Genomic DNA, 16,455 nt, shown 5'->3' with positions numbered 1-16,455 from the left:
CCTAGGCCAATCCTGGGGCTTGGAAGGGGTGGGGGAAGCAGGGTTGGGGTGAGGAGAGTAGATAAGGGACAGTTTTACTGTAGTGCGGTGGTGGTGGCTGCTTCTGGTTGAGAGAAAGAGGGTTATGAAGAGGTTATGAAGCAAAGTTATTCCTTAGAAGGAGTTAGCGTTCTCTCTCTGATTTGGTTGAGGGGGACCCAAGGTGGATGAAGGATCTCCAGCTTTGCCCCTTCCCCATTTAGTACTGGGGCGGGAATGGGGATGCTTTGATAGGCATTATTCTGCCCCCTTCAGCCAAAAGGAAAGTTGCCCTGGGAAGGGAAGTTGAGTTCAGGTTCAGCCAGTGGCGTTGCGCATTTGTTTTACATTGGATGCAGAAGGGGGAGTTTGAATCGTAGGGGAAGGGGGAGAATGGGATGGGGGATGCTAGGAGGAAGAGCAGCTGCTAGGGGCTGAAGCGGAGGGGGGTAGGGGGTTGCTGCTTTGGAGTGCTCTTGATTGAAACAGAAAGGGAAAGATAACAACCAGCCGTTTCCTGCGTGCTCTGCCGTTGGTGCACACAAAATATCCTGGGCAAACCCCTCGTCCCCTATTGTGCCCCGCACCCCTTTAGATTTACAGAAAGATCCTGGGCAGAAGGGGAGGGAGGAGATCCCAGGGACCCTGGCCCCTCCTTTCAAGGAGCTGGCATTTTTTAGTTGTTAGTCTTCCTGCCTCCTTTTTTAAATCGTTTCTAAGGCATCCTGATCAGGAGACTGACAACAACCCGCCTTCTGACAGAGCAAGGAGGACATGATGGGGGCGTGTTCCTTGCGATGTAGCTAGCTGCAGCGTCCCTTTTCCCTGCCTCTCTCTGCTCTCTCTCCACCTCCTTTTCCCAGCCTTCAGAAGGCAGCTGCAGTCAGCAGGATTGTTTGAGACTATTTATTGGTTGCTGTAGATTATTATTTTTTTTTTGAAAGGCCAATTCTGTATTTTTTAAGCTAACAACACAGATCCCATGTAGTTGGAGAACCAAAGGCCTCATACATGACAAAAAGACTGAACCGTTCAGGTTACTTGCATGGAGTTGGTGCTTAAATGTGAGTTGATTTTGCTTTTTTAAAAGATACAGCAGCAAAAAAAAAAAAAAATAGACTTACTGACATTTCATTTACCTGCTTGTTTTCAAAATTGAGACTTGCCTGGTTATATGTAGAATTTTAGCCCCATGTATATTTGAGTATAATAAGAAAGTCTCTATTAGGAGAAGTTAGTCTATTTTTAAGGGGATCCTGAGAAGCATTTTCTTTTTGTCTAGCATGCTTATTTATTTTATACTGAAGGACCAAGTGTTCACATTCCAAATGTTGTTATCACATATTCAAAAGCAAAGTTTTATGCTGACAGCTTCCAATCATAGCTTTTCAAGAGACTGGTTAGAAAGAGAGCCACCTGGATTCAGGGACCTAATGTCTGGGCACCAGAATATTTTATCTGTTGGTCTTTGACAAATCACCTCTAAAGTTTTAATCAGGTGCTAACATTTTCTTACCCACTGGCATTATTTTGCTTAGCAGTAGTATGTAGTATAAGGCCTGTCAAGGAAATGCAGTAATTTCAAATAAGATCATATTAATACTTTTTTTCTTTAAAACTTTTGCCTGAACAGTAGTTGCTACTTCATTATGAGGAAAGTGGTTGACTCCTTACATTAAACTTCAGTATTTTTCTGAATTAGGCTTGAATGAGCTGTTGTTCCATTGGTAAGCCTTTTATATGGTAGTTTGAGTTAATCTAGGATGGGTTAATGGTATGCATTCATGAGTGCTAACCCATGGTATGGCTTAGTACTAAACCATGTGATTATATCCTTTGACCTGGTTGTTTTCAAGGTGGAAACCAAGCATTTTGTTACAGAGTCTTACAAATCAATGATAAAGTTCCAACAAGGAGGTTTAGGGTTCCCATGGGCTGACATAGAGTTCTAAAGATTGTTTCTCAGAAGTTGCTCACGGATCTGTATCAAGGCTTGTCTGGATTCATGAAGACATGGTTTGTGATCCAAAAGGATTCTAGCCTCTTTAAATTCTGGTTCGCTTTAAGTGAATAATGACTATAACTTCATAACAACACATAAGTTAATACTTATTGAATACTAAGTTAAGGTGGTTGAAAGGTGACAGAACTTCCAGATCAGTTCCCTGTTTAAACTCCTTTAGCTGTAGAAGATTTGTCCTTTACTGCCACAGGTTCTGAACTTCCCTCGGGATTGATATCTCTCTGAGAAATAACTACATGTAAGAGTTCTTCATGACCAAGGTCTGTCAGAATGGGATTATCTTAAAAAATATATAGGTGTTGCTGATCTCCTATTTTGGCTTTCTGTGTGACAATTATGAAGTAGAATTAGAGTTTTATTTGATTGAGCACTGTGAGAAATCACAGAGGTCTGCTTTTTCGCCTTCCCTTTCCCCTGCATGGTGTCAGGGTCCCACTTTTCTGAGGATTGTCTCAGGTGGTATATATGTGACTCTACTTTGCCATCTAATTAAACATAGTACAGCATCCTCTCTGTTGACTAGAATTTGGGCTGTTTTAATGTGAACCCCAGAAATGGTCTATTTATCAGCAAGTAATCTTTGTTTATTACTTTCATAATCCAATTGCCATTCCTACCACCTCACAAAATGTTAAAAGCAGAATTTCCACCCTGATCATAGCATGGTGAACTTTGATTAGATATAAATGGAAACCGAATCACAACATTGGTATGTATTTGTATTTGAAATGGCAGTTTAGTTTGGCTGGACTAAGGTGGGCTCTTGGGTTGGGCTTAGAAAAGATGGTGGTCCTGGAGTGGGAGAGTGATTTTTCTTTTTTTTTGATTTTCGTTGGGCATATGTGCCAAGAGTGGGAGTTGCTCCTTCATTGCCTTCACAGCTAATCCTGAGTTGGGCAGAAGGAAAGTGAAGCAGAGAACACAAGTGGACTAGAAGAAGCCCCTCCGCGTGAAAGTCGTTGTACATGGGCTCTCCTCGCACTCATCTCTCATCTCTGTCACTCACCAGTCTGGAGAGTTTCACTTTTAACTTGAAACTTCAGTAAAATGAAAAGATTGGGCTAAATGTCAGCTCAGGAATCTTTTCTGCTCCAGTATTCTGATTCCTCTCTGTTTTATTAATTGTTTGCTCAGGTCAGAACTTCTTATTCTGAATTTATTTAAAAAGTCAGAGTCAGTGAGCCTGTATAGTAATTTTTTTTTTCTTTTTTCTTTTTTGGCTGCATTGGGTCTTTGTTGCTGTGCGCGGGCTTTCTCTAGTTGTGGCGAACGGGGGCTACTCTTCGTTGCGGTGCGCAGCCTTCTCATTGTGGTGGCTTCTCTTCTTGCGGAGCACAGGCTCTAGGCTGTGCGCGGGCTTCAGTAGTTGTAGCACGCGAGCTCAGTAGTTGTGGCTCGCGGGCTCTAAGCGCAGGCTCAGTCGTTGTGGCGCACAGGCTTAGTTGCTCCACGGCATGTGGGATCTTCCCGGACCAGGGATGGAACCCGTGTCCCCTGCATTGGCAGGCGGATTCTCAACCACTGTGCCACCAGGGAAGCCCTGTTTGGTAATTTTTAATATCAGAGTGTATATTTGCCATTAAACTGCCATTATTATTGGGAAGAGAAATTAGAACTTGGTGGGAAAGTTTTCATTGTATGGACAAAATGTAAGGATTTTATGGAAAAAGTTCTTTGCTCAAGTCGACCAATTTCATTTATAAGAAAAGTAAAGATAAAATTTTAAGTATAACTCATTATCTGGTGTTGAGAGGCCCTCTTGTTTGGCTAAATTTGTTTTCATGTTTTCAATATTGTAGATTCCTGACTCTCCAAAAGGGAAGTTATTTTCAGTCTGGGTGGTATATTCCTTTAGGTGTGTGAGCTTTTAAATGAAAAAAATCCAATACACTAATGTATTTACAGATCCAAAGTGGTGGTACCAACGTTGCAGGGAGTAGTTGTTAATACGCTCTAAAACGTAGTCTGGTTTGTACTGAGCATCACAAATGCAGTCTTTAGAACTTTTCTTCATCTTTCACTGAAAGGCATATCACTTGTCCCCATCTTTACCTTCCATCTAATTATCTTAAGGCACATGCTCTTGTAGGAAATCATCGTTCACAAAATAGTGATTGATCTTTTGATTGGAAGTTGAGAAGAGAAAATACTCCCATCTTGACTCCCCTCCCGTCTCTGCTCACCTGGGAGCTGGCCTTCCATAGAGCAGCTGTGCAGGCTTAATACCCGTTGCCTTCCTTGCCCTGTGGCTGGGGTGGGGGTGGTGGCAACACTTGTTTCACTTGCTCTGAGGCATAACAGACTGCAGTGCCTCTCTCTCCTTTGGAGACTCACTGTTTTAATTGTAGGTCTCCTAATTAAGATCTCTTTGTGCCTGCCCACATTCCACTAGTGTTGGCACAGAACTTCAGCTTCCTTCTAGCACTTAACTGAAGGCCTTCAATCCGGCCTTTTGTGAATATCTTGTCTCTTTCCATTCTTCCTCTGCCAAGGTGGAGAGCCCAGTGGCATAGACCTATGAGAAAGGGGGAAGCTTTGTGACTGTCACTAGTTTGGGAGGAATTTATTCTAGAATTGCTGGGATGGGACCTTCTTTTGTTTGTATATGTTATTTTCAGGAATTAAGAAAAGTTAAATTACTAATGAGTCTGACATGAGGTACCCACATTTTAGTCAGATTCTTAACCCTATAGGCACTAGTAGGAAGAAGGAAGCTAAAGAGTTTACTATTAAAAAGTGTTTGTTTGGGTCTTATCTAGATTGATTTAAAGCTTGATAAATAAAAGCTTATGGAGTAAATCACAGACTTGGGGGTTTTGTGGTTGCGAAGAATGACATTACTGATTGTTCCTAAATTGTATCAGATTTTAAAGCATAGAGTTAACTTTGATATTTGAATTAACTTTTTTGATTAGAAAAGACTGCAGGAGGATCTAGAAATTATTGAGTTAATTAAGAATACTCTTGTAGCCTCCAGTATTTCTTGAGAAGATCAGGAATTGGCTAGGTTTCTAGAGCAGTTTCAGAATAAGGGAAAGTAATTTTTCTGGAAAATGTAGTTTCACTCTAGTTCCCATTATGATAGTGCTCAGAATACAGCATGTCCTTTTAACGGATCTATATGTGCCATGCTAGAGGAAATGCAGTCTTTATTAAGAAGAAGGAATCTTGAATCCTTCACCTGGACCCAGATGGTTTCATTGAACACATCAGTATGAGGCGGACAAAGGGCTACTTTTTTGTTGTTATTGTCATTTCCTTGGTTGTGAAGAAGGCCTGAAAGAAGGAAGTTTATGGCGTGCATGAAATAAAGCTGGAGGCCTGCGCTCTTATACCTGAGTGGGTGGTTTTATGGCCTAATTCTCTAATTGCTGGCATTTATGACAGTGTGGATGCAACTGGCCCTGTGGCTGAGGTGGATTATGTTGGGAATAGGGAGAGAAAAGGGGTCCTTTTGTTAGCCTTTTCATTTTCCCCCTCAATAAGTTCTCTGAGAAAGCCCTGAGGAAATACAGAGACCCTTGGACTGAGGGAATGGCATCCCATAAAATGGTTCTTTATGTTTTTAAAAAGGATGAGCTGCTTTTCTTGATCTATCCAAAGAAATCCATACCACCACTGTTAAATATTTCAATGAGCTTTGTACCTTGTCAGGTTACACACCAGGGGAAGCCAACCAGGAGGCTGGAGGTGCTGCTAGGCGTTTGCTTTTAAAGACTAAGACATTTGAAAGAAGAATGTTGTTGTGTGACTTGTAGTTGTTTTGGATGATATAAATCCCCTTGTAGGATTCGTATGAAACTTCTTAGAGGCCAAACTTGGTTTAACTTTTTAGATTTTGAATGCAACTATTCTAATGAGTTTTAGTCTTAAGGAAACAGTTAAAGATATAAATGTAAGAGTTAGTTGGCAGTTTTCTGTGCTGTGTATGAAAATTCCCCTTTCTTTGAAATGAGTAGTTGTTTTTCTGTTGGACAAATAGACTAAAGGGATTTCCCCAGCTGTTTTACCTTTAATTATCGCTTCAGCAATGCCTTGTGGGGCACCAGTGGGTAGGATCTATTCAACTGCCATTTATTTCTGGAGTTGGAGTTTTTTCCATATATTTTATCTGTTTTCTTGCATTTCTGTGTTTTGGGTTTGGTTGGAATGTTTGGGTGTAGATGTTTTGATGTCCCTCATCAGTAAGAGCTATGAACCTTTCTAACATTCGAATTGTTTTAGAGAGATCCAACCCTTATGGTCCACGCTTTGCTGAAGCATCATTGTTTCATTCTCATTTTACAGCATCAAAGTAATTGTGGCTTTCTGTCTTGAATTAGGGGAGTAATATTACTTGTGAGGAGTGTTTTTGGAGAAATTTTTTTTCACTGAGCTCTCCTTTGTACTATCTCAGTTCTAAAAACTGGGGAGTAGTTAATCACACGTATCTGTAATAAATATCTACACCTAAAGGAATAAATATTTACACGTGCTTGTATTCAACTTCTGTCCATCCATGAGTATTGACTGATTTTTAGATCAAACACAAGCATACAACATTGTCCCTAGATTATTGCCTTTAATTATAAGCAGTAAAACCATGTGGATAACATCTCTTAAAGCTTAGTTAATGAGGAAATCCTTTTGTAATCTCTCCAGCAAGGATTTTTTATTTGTGCATATATAAATACCTTTATAAAGGAAGGACAGAATCTCATTATGTAATCTGTAATAGTGTGAGATAGTACAGCGCAGTAATTAAGAGCTATTAAGACCATGGGCTCTGGGTTCAGACTGCCTGGGTTCAAATCTTGGCTCCACTATTTATTAGCTGAATGACCTTGAAAAACTCTCTTAACCTCTCTGCTTCAGTTTCTTCATTTGTAAATCAATGGTAATTGTGCTTCATAAGATTATTGTGAGGCTTAATTGAAATTATGCATGCAAAGTACTTAGCACTTTGCCTGGTACAGAGGAATCCCTAATTATTATTAGGACTCAGATTGAAAGGACAGGAGTGCTTAATCTTTTTTTTTTTTTTTTCCCCACCAAGGTAGCAGGTTTTTTTTACTTGGAGGTATACATATATATGTATACACATATATACCTATTCGAGTGCTATAATCTTGACTTTAGAATGTTCTTGATTTTGGTAGGGGTGTCAAGTTCATCAGTAAGCTAGGTGGAACCAAACTGAAGCCAGTCACACATCTTGGTGACAGTGGGTACCGTTGGTATCCAACTAGAATGTAATTAGCGATAAGGCACAAAAGGGAATAAAAAGAACAGGACAGTAAATAGGCAGGTAGGTAACCAAGGAAGGCAGTGCCTTCATGAGTTACATAACTGTCAAGCCAAGGCAGCTATATTGGGGTTGCTACCCTTGGTCCCTGTAACTAGTATTCCTTATCTTTTTGAGTATGAGTACTTGGTGATTTCCTAAAACAACTCTGAGGTTCTTCAGGGCTCTTGGCCCCCAAGTTCAGATTCATTAGTCTGTACTTGGTAACTCTTTGACATTTGTTCTCAAGTTTTAGCTTAGGGAGAGTAAGTGTAGGTCTGTGGAGATCAATGCAGCTAACAATTTAATTACAGAAGAAATGCTAAGTTGTAACTTAACTTGAGAAATAAAAATAACCACAAGTAGAGTAGTCAAAAACAAGTTAAACTTCACCTAGTAGAGGACAGTATGCTTAAGGAGGAAAAATATAGTTCTGTTTTATCTCACCTAAAAAAAGATGTGCTGAAATACTTAATACACTGTCTTTTACAGATGAAGAAACTGAGGTACAGACATGTTAAATAGATTTCCTAAGTCATATGGCTAGTAAGTGGCAGAGCTAGAGTTCAAATCCAGCTCTGTAACTAAGTGAAGGCTTGTTCGTGCTCTCTGCACTGTGGTACCTTCAGTCCCTTTCTCTTCTCACCCCATCCAATAAATTTCTAAGGCTTGTCTGTGACACTATTGTATTGTTTCTTTAATCTGTCCCTGTTTTTCTGTTTTTACCATCCTACCTTAAATTTCCATTACCTTTGCATGGATTAAAACCATAAGCTCCTAACCGGTCTCTCTGCCTCCCTTTTCACTGTATCGTGGTGCCAGTGGTTTTCTTAAATACAGATCTGATTCTGTCGCTTTATTCCTAAAACCCTTTGACTACTCACTGAATGTAAAATAAGATTTAAAATTCCCAGCCCTTTATAATCTAGCTGGCCTACATTTCTACATTTTGAACATTATCTCCTGAACACACATTTTCACTTAAAGTGCTTCAACCATATTGAACTACCAGTCTATTAGATATTCTTCACATTCTGTGTGTACCTGCCTTTATACCTTTGCTAATGCCTTTCCTTTGCCTTAAAATGTTTCCCATCTTGACCTGCCTCTGACTTATTCATCTTTCATGGCTCAGTTCAGATCCCCAGATCCCAGCTCTTCCGTGAAGCTTTCAAGATACCACGACTAGCTGAAATTCAACTTCTTTCCTGTTTTCTTACTGCACTTTATACCTACCCTTAAAAAATTTACTCCAGAATACTTTACGTTGTAAATACTTTTGATTGTGTCTGTCTTTCCCCCTTTAGATTATGATTTCCTTAAGACACAGACCATTTCTGAGTCATCATTTATGTTTTATATTGTTTACAGTGGTGACTTTTCATATAGAAGGTGATCAGTGAATGTTTGTTGAACTGAAAATTTGGTATACATACAACTTCTAGGAACACTTTGCAAGGACATATCGCATAAGCTATTATGTTGTTCAAGACTATTAGCAGGATAGTTTTGAGTAATTTTGAAAAATAGTAAGCTAACTTAAGCACAGCAGAGGAAAGTCTTAAGAGCCATCAAAGGACATTTTTGTAAAAGTACCGATTGGGGCTTTAAAAGTGATGTTGAGTGTTATAAAGCAGAAACCAACACACCATTGTAAAGCAATTATACTCCAATAAAGATGTTAAAAAAAAAAGTGATGTTGAGGAATCCTGATGGGATGGCATCATCTTTTATATAGATAATGCTGGCACTGATCACCCACTTACTTGAGTGTTGTTTCCACTTCTAGGTTCCTCAACTTAGAGGGGATGCGGATACCTTGGAGAGGTTTCTGAGGAGACTCAAAAGATGATTATATGATTGGAAGTCAGTCCTATGAGGAAAGGTTGGGAGAATGAAAAGTTAAGAGGCAACTTAATAACTCTTCAAAAAACATGAATGGATCCATTATTGGGAATGGTAACCAGCTGTTTTCCAGCTCTACTGATGCTAAAATAAGAGAAAAATAGGTTTAAATTGAAGCAAAGGGTAGTTGTGTAAGGAACTTGTTGCTAATGATGGTTTTCATTATAGTGATGGCGAAAAGATTACCGAAATAATTTTATGATCTTCTCTGGAGGTTAATTTTAAAGGACAGGAGTCCTGCCTATGTATGTGTAAAATGACTTCTCAAGCTACCTTCTCATTCTCTGAATCAATAAGTATATTTCTATTTAGACCCTAGAGGGCATGGATCATGTTTTATACTTTTTAATATTCCCCAAGGGGTCCTAGGGTCTCACTGCCTCCCTAAAAAGTATTTGAATTGTCGATTTATGGCAATAATTAACTTTCAGTAGTAAGCTCCAAAGAAATGTCTTTCTGAAATTATTATTATTATTATTATTTTTTGCCGTACGAGGGCCTCTCACTGTTGTGGCCTCTCCCATTGCGGAGCACAGGCTCCGGACGCGCAGGCTCAGCGGCCATGGCTCACGGGCCTAGCCGCTCCGCGGCATGTGGGATCTTCCCGGACCGGGGCACGAACCCCTGTCCCCTGCATCAGCAGGCGGACTCTCAACCACTGCGCCACCAGGGAAGCCCCATGAAATTATTTTATAGTGGTTTTATAGGAGAATAAAAACTTAGTAAATGGAGCTAAGAGGGAAACCTTAAACATCAAGAGAAACCAGGTAAAGTAGTAGGCGTGGTCTCAATTATAGGAAACAAATATTTATAGCTTTTATGTCCATTTTCAGTTGTAGTCTAAAGAGCTGTGCTTCAGAATATCCCTTGTTAAGGGTATCACTGCTTGTGGATGCATTATAACAAGTGCTTTGTAAATCCTTTCCAGTCTAATAAGTTGGCTTCATGTGAATGAGGATTATAAAGGCCTCTGACCCTTGGCTTTTGAGGCCATGAGGAGGGCTTACATTACTTAGAATGAAACCTTTTTAGATATGTTGGGTTGCAAAAAGCATTTCCGGTACAGTCAGAATGAAAACTGTGAATTGGGATTATTCATATAGATTACCAAAAGTCTGGGCAGAGCTGATATTAACACCAGCTCATTCTCCTACTAGCTCTTAGTTCCAAATCCTTGAGTGGGTTATTGAAGCTTTAGGACTTTGGAATTTAGTACTGGAATTGTGTATAATTTCCTTCTTGTAGATAAATGGATACTAGGCTTATTTAAGGTTATTTGGCTTTAAATATTAAAAATATCATATAGTGAATGCTGCCTACTCTTAACCAGACCATCTCATAAAATGACTGGAGTTCAAAGGTGAAGCTGGATTGTTGCAGGGATACTGCAAGCAGTGGCACAGTGAAGGGCGGCTTGATTCCCTAATTGTAAAATTGGTGTCATTTGAGAAACTGGGAATTGGAAATATAAGGGAGTCATACTTTTCCCGTAACTTTTTAAAAAAAAAATTTATGTATTTTATTTATTTATTTTTGGTTGCATTGGGTCTTTGTTGCTGTGCGCGGGCTTTCTCTAGTTGCGGTGAGCCGGGGCTACTCTTCATTGCGGTGCAGCGGGCTTCTCCTTGCAGTGGCTTCTCTTGTTGCAGAGCATGGGCTCTAGGCGCGTGGGCCTCAGTAGTTGTGGCTCGCGGGCTCTAGAGCGCAGGCTCAGTAGTTGTGGCGCACGGGCTTAGTTGCTCCGCGGCATGTGGGTTCTTCCTGGACCAGGGCTCGAACCCGTTTCCCTTGCTTTTGGCAGGCAGATTCTTAACCACTGCGCCACCAGGGAAGCCCCTTTTCCTGCAATTTTTTTTTTTTTTTTTTGCGGTACACGGGCCTCTCACTGTTGTGGCCTCTCCCGATGTGGAGCACAGGCTCCGGACACGCAGGCTCAACGGCCATGGCTCACGGGCCCAGCCGCTCCGCGGCATGTGGGGTCTTCCTGGACCGGGGCACGAACCCGTGTCCCCTGCATCGGCAGGCAGACTCTCAACCATTGCGCCACCAGGGAAGCCCCCTTCCCGTAACTTTAATTGCTAATCATACAGGTATAAATTCAGAAAGCAAAAGATTATAAACAGCTAAGAATAATTCTCATGATTTTTTATTCTACTTGAGAGATTCCAGTGTTAGACTAATAAAATACCAGGGACTTTTTTTTAAAGTAAGTTAATGCCACGTAATGTGTGCTTCTCAGAATGTGATGATGAACTTTCAAATATGCTGTAGTAGTCAGAAGAGTCAGTTGGTTTTTTAAGCTAGTAAGAACACAAAACTTCCCAACTCATATATTGAACATTAATTCGTCAAAATTGTGTTGGCTGACAAAGTAGCTTTGTTGTTTTGCCAAAGGGAATGTTTACTTTTGTCATGTAACTTCACTTTGCTCCTTCAGAAAACTGGCTTTTTGGACAGATAACTCTTTTTACCTTTAGAGGAAAGAAAGTTGTGAATTTCTCAATGTTACTTTAGTTGCTGTTGATCATTCGACAGCCCAGAAGGAAAGATGCAACCTGACTTTTGCAGCAAGATCAGAACAAGCTGGAAGAAAAAACTACAAATTTTATAGTACAAACTTGTAGTTGAATGAACATATAGCTCAAAATGAAGTTAACTGCTGAAAGTTGGCATATGGAGGACACCCAAACCTCTTGTAATAAAAAGAACCATCTCTGAAAACAGTGTTGGTGTTTGTTTAATTTTTCCAGCCTATTCAAGTGGTCTAGTCATTTTGTGGTACTTTCCTGTTAAACACAGAAGAATAAACCCTGTCATTGTGCTGATTAATTTAATTTCTACAGTATATCAGTTAAGTGGGCTTATTTCTTCTGCTTCAGCAAGTAGATAAACCAGTTCAGACTTGGAACCTAGGAGTTTGGAAGTCCTGATTGTTTGTTTGTTTGTTTGTTTTTTAAGGTCCTGTGAAGTAATTTGGGGCATTGCCAAGAATCTGTATAGCTTACTGTCTGATGTAGTGCATTCATTTTGCCTTTTTTTTTTTTTTTTTTTAAGACAATGAGCTTCTTTTTGTCTACCTCTTTTTCCGGAGCAGGATGGGTGGAGTTCACCTGTCTCATTTGTTTAGCTGTTCTGAGCATCTTTGCTTCTTGCTCTTGTTGATAATGGAGTGAGGATGAGGAGATACTTCTTTCTTTAATTATGAAGTGGTATCATTTGTATTTCTTAGGTGAGAGTTGGTAGGTAGAATTGAATTAAATATTTGAAAACAATTTCATTCTTGTGTGGGTGAAATTTTACCAACTATTGTTATTGAAGAACATTGTATTACCGTCTTTGCACTCTTTAATCCTACGTGACTTTTGGGGTTAGCATTTCTCAGTATCAGGCAGAGATCATATTTAAAACAGTGTAAATCATTTCCTATCTGTTATGCATTCAAACAGCCACAGTTCTCTTTGAGGCACCAATAGCCAGAGAGAATCTGGCCTTGGCCCTGTCCCTGCCATTTTGTTGACAAGAGACTATGATGTCAGTTCAGTAACTGTGTACATTTCTAGACTGCTTGGATTTCAGAGGCCATCTTGGCTTAAGAAGTTTGTCTCCTGATATCTGTGTATTTGACTATGCTTGTATTTTATTCTTTTCCCTTCTTATAAATTCAACAACATCATTGTTAAATTCACTTTTTGGAAATGATTTACAGGTGTCACTATCTTTTTTTCTTTTACAAATGGTGAAAAACTGCTTGCAAAGAGGCTCATCTTCCCCCTAAATGGCATTCATAAACATAGCACTCCACAGTGTAAGAAACGGTGACTGGAAATCTAATCTGTTTTTCAAAGAACATCTTTTATGTACCAGGCAGATGACCAAGTGTTGGGGCATTAGCATTGAACAAGTCCCTTCCCCCCTTCCCTCATGGAACTTACTGTCTAATTTCTCTTTACTGAGCTCGGCTTAAAATATAGCATGAATATAAATACTAAAATTATAATACCTTGCAAGATACTTTGGAAGTTGGTAATTTGAAGGCCAAAGCTCTCAAAACTAGTATTAACAGAACTGTTCTTGGGAGCAATTCAAGTAGTAGTCTTCATTTACTGAGTTACTGGTTCTTTTTTTTTTTTGCGGTACGCGGGCCTCTCACTGTTGTGGCCTCTCCCGTTGTGGAGCGCAGGCTCAGCAGCCATGGCTCACGGACCCAGCTGCTCTGCGGCATGTGGGATCTTCCCGGACCGGGGCACGAACCCGTGTCCCCTGCATTGGCAGGCGGACTCTCAACCACTGTGCCACCAGGGAAGCCCGAGTTACTGATTCTTGAGAGTCAGTTATACCAAGTGTAATATATGAATCAAGATATTTAAAGTACTCCCAGGGTATTTAATAGCTTTCCCCTTCCTGTTAAAAGGGAACTTAAGCCCTAGCACATCCTTTACTGCCTTCTACAACTGAAGAAGGGCCACTCTCCACTTGTACTCTGGATTCCATCCCCTCTCATCTACTCGGGGTCATTCCCACAGTTACTCCCCCTCTCTCCTGCATCACCAGTTTCTCTCTCATCAACATATAAAACTGTCTAACTGTCTTCATATCCGTGTATTAAAAAACCCTTGACCCCAGGTCCTCCCCCAGCTACTGCCCAATTTTCTACTCCCTTTCACAACAGAACTCCTTAAAAGTGCAGTATGTAATTGCAGGTGCCACTTTCTCACCTCTCAGCCACTCCTCAACCCCTGCAATTGGGCTTTTATCCCCAGGACTCTAGGAAATTGCTCTTATCAAAATCCTCAAGGGCCTCTCTCTTGCCAGATTGAATAGATAATTCTCAGTCCTCCTCCTGTTCAACCTTTGGGCAGCATTTGAACCAGGTGACCACTCCCTTCTTGAAACACTCTTTTCTTGGATTCTGTAACACTACACTCATCTGATTTTTTCTTAACTCATTGGTTATTAATTTTCAGTATTCTGTATGGCTTCCTTCCTCTGCTTAACTCCCCTGAATGCTGGCTTCACCTAAGAGTCTGCCTTTGGCCACCTTCTCTATCTGTGCACTTGTCCTCAGTGACCTCATCCAGGCCTCATCTGTATGCTGAGGACTCCTAAATCTTTGTCTCTAAACCTTGACTACTTCTTTGAGTCCCAGGCTTGTATTTCCAGCTGCCTATTTGACATTCCATTTGCATAATAGTAAGAATAAGCATGATGAGCGTTTATTGAGTGTTGTGGGCCAGGCAGTATTCTCAGTGCTTCACATGTATTATCTCACCTAATCTTGCCCACCTGCTGAGGTAGCCACTGCTATTCCCAGACAAGGAAACAGATATGCATTGAAGCACTTGGATATTTAGTAGATATCTTACACTTCCCATGTCCAGGAAGTCTTGATTTTCTCCTTTCTCCTTGTTTCAGAATGACTCTGCCCTTTACCCAATAGCTCAGGCCTAAAATTTGAGAGTTATCCTTGATTTCTCTCTATATTCACATTCTAAATAACCCATCAGCAAATTCTGTCTGTACTACCTCCAAATACCTTAAATCCAACTTCCTCTTATTAATTCTCCTACCAAAACCCCACACTTACCCATTATAATCTTTTTTTTTTTTTTTTTTTTTTGCGGTACGCGGGCCTCTCACTGGTGTGGCCTCTCCCGTTGCGGAGCACAGGCTCTGGACGCGCAGGCTCAGCGGCCATGGCTCACGGGCCCAGCGGCTCCGCGGCATGTGGGATCTTCCCGGACCGGGGCACGAACCCGCATCCCCTGCATCGGCAGGCGGACTCTCAACCACTGCGCCACCAGGGAAGCCCCATTATAATCTTTTGGCTGGACTGTTCTCTTATCTCCCTGCTTGTGTTCTTACCTCAGTGAAGTTTGTTCTTCACACAGCAACTGTAGATTCCTTGTGTGAATCAGTCAGATCTTACTATTCCCTCACTTTAAACATGTTGGTATCTCTCCCCCATCTCCCTTCTCCCCGCTGCTTGGATAAATCCAGATTTCTTACCCTGTCTGGCAAAGCCGTACATGATCTGGCCTCCGGTCAGGTCTGCTGCTTCCAGCACCACCTCTTCTCACCTCACTCATTCTGCTGCACGGCCACACTGGCCTTTTGGTCTGTCATACATGCCATGCTCATTGCTGTCTCTGGGCCTTTGCAGTTACTATCTAGCTAGAATACTGTGCCACCTAGATCTTTATATGTCTGTCTTTTTCTCATCATTTCAGTCTAAATCTGGGTTCAGCCACTTTTTTCTGCAAAGGGCCAGATGGTTTCTGTCGCAACGACTCCCCCCTGCTGTTGTGGTCCAGGAGCAGCCATAGACAATACAGAAATGATGACACACGGGGCTGTGTGCCGATAAAACTTTATTTATGCACACTGAAATTTGAATTTCTTATAACTTTCATGTGCATGAAATATTCTTCTTTGGATTTTTTTAACCACTTAAAAATGTTAAAAACCATTCTTAGTTCATGGATTGAACAAACCAGGTGGCAGGCCAGATTTGGCCTGTGGCCCACAGTTTGCCAAGGTCAGAAGCCTTTCCTGGCCACCCTAGTGAAAACAGCCCTCACAGGTAACCCCCATCAATCCTTCGCGCCCTCGTTGCGTTCTTTATTTGTTACATGGTTATTTACTCATAGGGCAGGAATTCTGTCAGTTCTTCACCTGTGTAGAGTCTGGCAGTGCCTGGCAACACTCAGTAAATACTTGCTGGAGTGATTGAATGCCAGTCACATTTGAATTTTGGCTGTAGACTGCTATCTGGTCTCCAGTTATTCAGTCTCTTTCCTACCCTAATTTCATATGTATGTATCTAGAATAGACTTCAAACTTCAAAGTTATGCCTTGTCTACATTTGAGACCCAAAGGTAGCTCCTGCTGTTTATTGGATGAGCTTTGACCATACCATCCTAGAATTGACAAGGTTCTGATACTTTATTTGTCTTTGATCTTGGCCCTGCTGTGGCTACCCCTTTCCAACCAAATCAATTTTTATCAATTTTGCATCTGATTTCCCACTTCTCCCCATTACCCCCTCCCATTTATTCTTTTTTTAAAAAATATTGCTTGATTGATTGATTGATTGATTTGGCTGCACCGGGTCTTAGTTGTGGCACTGGGGATCTTTGTTGCAGCATGCGGGATCTTTGTGGGGATCTTTAGTTGTGGCATGTGGGATCTAGTTCCCTGGCCAGGGATCAAACCCGGGCCCCCTACATTGGGAGCGTGGAGTCTTAAC

General features: G+C 41.0%; 1 protein-coding gene across 8 annotated transcripts in view; it reads left to right on the top strand.

Moving 5' to 3' along the window:
• The window catches only part of KMT2A (lysine methyltransferase 2A), a 76,441-nt gene that overhangs the window by 1,557 nt on the left and 58,429 nt on the right, over positions 1-16,455 (top strand). For 5 of the 8 annotated variants that reach the window (XM_081239650.1, XM_081239651.1, XM_081239652.1 and 2 more), the window contains exon 2: positions 984-1,082. The exons of the other annotated variants lie outside the window; for them this stretch is intronic. In XM_081239650.1, the coding sequence (XP_081095776.1) occupies positions 984-1,082 (99 nt within the window). The remainder of the gene's footprint in view (positions 1-983; positions 1,083-16,455) is intronic. 8 annotated transcript variants of the gene reach the window in all.

This window comes from Mesoplodon bidens, assembly GCF_964165515.1.
Source record: "Mesoplodon bidens genome assembly, chromosome: 7".
NCBI classification, from domain to species: Eukaryota; Metazoa; Chordata; class Mammalia; order Artiodactyla; family Ziphiidae; genus Mesoplodon; species Mesoplodon bidens.
Note: the sequence above shows the minus strand (reverse complement) of the source record. Positions and strands in the feature narration are given on the sequence as shown.